At 41.6% G+C, this 5095-nt stretch overlaps 1 protein-coding gene across 1 annotated transcript; it reads right to left on the bottom strand.

The window, feature by feature from the left end:
- Positions 1-1111: 1111 nt before the first annotated feature.
- LOC147448425 (uncharacterized) lies at positions 1112-4854 on the bottom strand. The gene is made up of 2 exons (XM_086522368.1): positions 4313-4854; positions 1112-1389 (listed from the first exon to the last, which is right to left on the bottom strand). Exons 1-2 carry the CDS (start codon positions 4698-4700, stop codon positions 1349-1351), a joined length of 429 nt encoding a protein of 142 aa, XP_086378494.1. The 5' UTR covers positions 4701-4854; the 3' UTR covers positions 1112-1348.
- Between the last annotated feature and the right edge of the window lie 241 nt (positions 4855-5095).

The following is a 5095-nucleotide window of genomic DNA, read 5'->3' as shown; positions in this document are numbered from 1 at the left end:
CTATAAAGAGTTTGTATAGATGCAAATTTACACGCGCGGAGAACCTAACACAACTTTATAACCATGTTTTTTGAGTAATTTAGATAGGTCAGAATTGGACGAAGAGCTAGAGTGCAAACTGAACGAGCACATAGTTTTAAAGTCAAACTAAGACACATTGAGGATACATCTAGTTATCAACACAAGTGGTTCCTTAGTATATTCCCAGTCACTATGCTACATGCTGCTCTTTGACTAGTTTTACTCAGTTAGACCATGTGAGACCTCAATTTTATATGTAAGATAGGGGTATGATAGTTTTCTTCATTGATTGTTGTATAAGCATAGAAAGGGGGGTCGTATTCCCTAATATGAGTCGTATATAGGGGTTTTTATCAAATTTGTCTGCTCACAAGTGGCATCATGTCTTGCATATAGAGTGTATCCCCCAAGGGATGAGTGCTCCTTATCACTACACCAATGTACTTGTCTATTACATTTAGTTACCTCCCCGAAATAGATTTGGATAGGGAGAATTCTCATGAAGGGTTTAGATGGTGCAAGTGCCTAGGGCTCATTTGTATTGTTGGAATGAAGCGCTCCTTATCGCCCTAGAGTGATGGGCGTATACAATGCATGGGGGGGAAACATCCTAGTGAGGGAAAAATTCCCTGACGGTCGATCCTAAGTATGTTCACACACATCACTCCCACATGTATATGCTAACAATTATTATAAAGATTTATGGGTGCAAGTGGAGCTAGAATTTTGTGTTGTGTGCAATGCAAGAGTGCTTTGAAGAAGAGCTCCTTTATTGTGCTCCTTGCTAAACACCTTTTCATGACAAGAGAGCTCTTTGGCACCACTACGTACAACCTTTCAGAATATGCAAAGAATGCATGGATGTAGTTGCTTGGGTGAAATGTGCGCATTGTTCTTCATAAGCATGCGATAGTAGAAGCGGTAATAAAGGAGTTAATATTAAAGACAGTTCTCTCTCTCTCTCTCTCTCTCTCTCTCTCTCTCTCTCTCTCTCTCTCTCTCTCTCTCTCTCTCTCTCTCTCTCTCGTTCTATGAGAAATAAAAAAATTTGACTACATTTGATTTAGACTCGTAAGATGGGTGCCTCAAAGATGGGTCCCCAATCTAGAGACAAAATGGTGAATATTAGCAGGCTAAATGGAAACCTAAAAACAACTAACAAAGTAAATTAAGGAGTAGGGTTTAAGCAGAATGATTAAGCTGCAACCCTTTGTTCAATTCAATTTGCCCCTTTAGTAGCCCTATGTTGTATAGTGAACGCTATGGGACACAACTTGCTTCTTCCCAATGCTCATCAAGTCCCAAGCTGAGCTATTGTTGTTTCCTATCAATTGGTTCTACTCATATGTTCGTGTTCCACAACAAAACCTGATAGCAATCACAAACAACTAACCAAGTCACCAATTACGCTCCCAAAATCTATTAGGACATGTACAACAAAGAGCAGTCCCTTAGTCTCACTGCTCAAACAGTTATAGAGAAAGTCGTGAAATTGGACCATTTTACATACAGTTATAGAGGAAAATCATATACGTTAAATAGATACACATACACTTCTTTTGTAAAAAAATTTCAATGCACTTTGTACTTGTTTACTTTAATGTAGATGCTAGATGTTTGGTGGACGTTGCTATAGAACATAACACAAGATATTCAGATTGACTTGAAGACTTTACTAATAGGTAACATTAGGAGATTTATGAGGTCTTTTGGAGGGCCTTTTAGAAGAGAAAGAATAAAGCACTCCTCCAATGAAAGAAGAGCCTACGTTACGTAGAAAAATAGATTGATATTAAGAAAGATATAAAAAAGGTGTCAATGGTCCTTGAAAACGGTCGCCTTTTCATTCAATGCGAATGTCTTTTCCATGAGGTAGGCGACGCTCATTTAATATGGCTTTTGTCATCATTGAATTTTAAAAAAATCACAATACTATCAATTGATGTTGGATTTTGAAGCTTTTAGCACCGTCAATGCGTCCGGAACGTCCAAAAACCTAAAAAAATGCCTTTCTATTTGCCTCAATCTGACACTTGGAGAGGGAGAAATCGCCAAAAACCCCCTAAAAAGGGGATGTTGGATCATGCCGCCGCATGAGGGACTATTTGGAGAATTCTAGATGATCCTCTGTACGCCGTGATCCAATTTTTTTATTTTTGCCTCACAGCGTGCGGAAGGCCATTTGGAATTTTCCGGATGCCCCCCCGCCCCCCCTCTCTCGCACGCCGTGAGGCAAAATCTCCTTTTTAGGGGTATTTTGACAATTTCTTCCTCTATGGGTGTCAGATTGAGGCAAGTAGATAGACGTTTTTTAAGTTTTTGGTCATTTGGACGCATTGACGGTGTCAAAAACTTTAAATTCTAACGCCAACTGATGATTTTATGATTTTTTAATTTCAATGATGACGAAAGCATATTGAATGAGCGTCGTGTACTTCATGGAAAGAACACACGCATTGAATGAAAAAGTGACCGTTTTCAAGGATTTTTGAAAAGTTAAGTTCACTTTTGAGAGTGTCCAGTTGTCCTTTTGGACGTACGCAATAGGTGCAAGTATATTTTAATAACATTTTTTAGAGTGAGAAATAGAATTTCTTAAAAGGCCCTCCAAATGACCTCCGAAATCTCCTAATGTATGGGGTAGGGATTGGTCATTCAATGACCATTCCCCATAATATTGACGGCCACATGGCGACCAATGGGATCGTCGAAAGCCATGGTGGGAGTCAATATTATGGGAAATATGGTCATTCAATGACCATTCTCGACCATCAAGAGTCGGCAGACGAGGGCCGAAAACAAGACAGGTTTGATCATTTTACATACAGCTATAGAGGTAAATCATATACGTTAAATAGATACACATGCACTTCTTTTGTAAAAATTTATCAATGCACTTTGTACCTGTTTACTTTAATGTTAGATGCAGCTAGATGCTTGGTGGGCTGGTGGGCGTTGCTATAGAACATAACATAAGATATTCATATTGACTTGAAGACTTTACTAATAGGTAATATGGGGTAGAGAGTGGTCATTGAATGACCATTCCCCATAATATTGACGACCACATGGCGACCAATGGGATCGTCGAGAGCCATGGTGGGAGTCAAAATTATGGGAAATATGGTCATTCAATGACCATTCTCAAACGTCAAGAGTCGGTAGAGGAGGGTCGAAAACAAGACATGTTTGCTCTGATCATCGACATCATGCAGCATATTATACTCACTATACTTGCTGTCAGGCAGTGCTAGATTTCGCATGCTAAGTTATCCAAGGCTCAGCGAACTGTCCCGTGCAGTAGATTCAGCATGGTGAGTTGAGCTTATTCTAGTTGCTAAGATGTTCGATTCTTATTTGATGCGACCCATCCATATTTTGCTTGCTAAGGTGTCTCTCATCGAACGGCTCTATGCCTCCATTTTGCTCGAGAATGGCGACTGAATGGAGGGTTGAGATTTACAGGCCCTCGATGCCTATGCTTGACAGTAAAGTAATAGCCTGCTTGCTATCGGAGAAACTATATAGTCTTGATAAGGTGGTGGTCACATGAGGCTCAGTTATTAGTAACTCAAGTAGATAATTGAGCCCGCAATGTGGTCACGCATATCCTTTTGAGCCAGCTGATCAGTACTACATAGCATAGCCTTTTGTAACTGTGTTGATTTTCGCATAGTTGCACTCGGGGGTGTTTGTAATACATTTGATGTGAGCATCTTTCAAAGGAATCAACGTTCTCTCTCTAGATTGTCTCTTCTCTACCTACTAGCAAAGGTAATATCATCCATGTAGCCTTTGTTTGACTGTCACATACAGGTAATCGTTGATAACTATGCTCATGCATCACCATGACCATGGCTCAATTATCATTCATTCAACGTGCATGAGCTTACTTGCCTCAGTTACCCAAACGGATAACTGATAACTGAGAAGCACATTGAACACCTTCCTTGCATGCACAATTAAGAATCAACGATAACGGCGTTTAGAAAGTGAAGCCAAGTAAAATTAATTACTCTACGATTGGATGGCAATCTAAATAGCAAAGACTTCCCACAGCAAAAAAGCAATAACTAATGATAGACCATAATGACATAGACGAAGGAAATACAACATAAAATGTCAAAAGCCACAACAAAAGTATATTCTCAGTAATCTCCCTTTCCTCAAATGGAAAAACTGATTAAAGAACCTTAAACCTCCCTCTCTCTCTCTCTCTCTCTCACACACACACACACACACGCGCGCGCGTGTTTATGCAAGATTTACAATGGACGCATTAGAGTCTTACTTTGTGGGACGTCACCCAAGGGGTAGATGCCAGCAGAGATGACGGCGCCATAGCTGAGAAGGCCGCCAAGAAAGGAGGTTACGCAGACGTTAACCTCACCCTGGACCTGGGAGTCAACGATGGCGTAAGTACGGCCATTGGCGAGCATGACGGGGCCCTTCTGGTGGCCGGTGTGGGGGTTGCGGAAGTAGCAGTGCTGCTGGGGGCCATTGAGAACGACGGAGGAGTCCACGTTGTAAGTCACGGAAGCCGAGCTCTTAGCAGTCGGCACGATAACGAGAGACTGGTCGGAGTCGTTCCGGACGGTGCACTGCCCTTCTGCTGCAGCCCCCAGCAGCACTGCCAGGACTGCCGTCATCAACACCATCCGCCAGGCCGCATTCTCCATTCTATAGTATCTCTCTCTCACACACAAAAACACAAACAGCTTTTTGATGGCAGCTTCTTCTGTTCGTGCCAAAAGATGAACCGGGTGTGGGGGTAATAAGTTGAAAAGCCACACAACAGCAAGGCGGAGCACGCGTCCTCACAGCGCATGAAGAGGAAAGGAATGGCTACAGAAGTCGTAGTGAGAGTGTAACTAGGCCGAACAGAGACGGGGTATAATATAATATAGAGGAGGAGAAGGCAAAGCCTATAATGACCTCCACTAAGGTAAAAATGGTCGAGAGGTGACGTTGCTGATGACAACCGCATGGACAACTATAAATAAATGAAAAGGTTGAATTAGTGTTATTGATATAGTTCTTCCATTATAATATCTGCCACCCTCAACACCTCATC

The sequence above is a fragment of the Adiantum capillus-veneris genome, chromosome 10 (genome assembly GCF_014529385.1).
Source record: "Adiantum capillus-veneris isolate H3 chromosome 10, ASM1452938v2, whole genome shotgun sequence".
NCBI classification, from domain to species: Eukaryota; Viridiplantae; Streptophyta; class Polypodiopsida; order Polypodiales; family Pteridaceae; genus Adiantum; species Adiantum capillus-veneris.
Note: the sequence above shows the minus strand (reverse complement) of the source record. Positions and strands in the feature narration are given on the sequence as shown.

Excerpts from the sequence above, each read along its gene's own strand:
- LOC147448425 (XM_086522368.1), bottom strand. The coding sequence starts at position 4,700 with ATGGAGAATGCGGCCTGGCGGATGGTGTTGATGACGGCAGTCCTGGCA. Across the intron at positions 1,390-4,312 it reads CTTGGGTGACGTCCCACAAA|GTTTTGTTGTGGAACACGAA; the intron begins GTAAGACTCTAA and ends GATTGCTATCAG.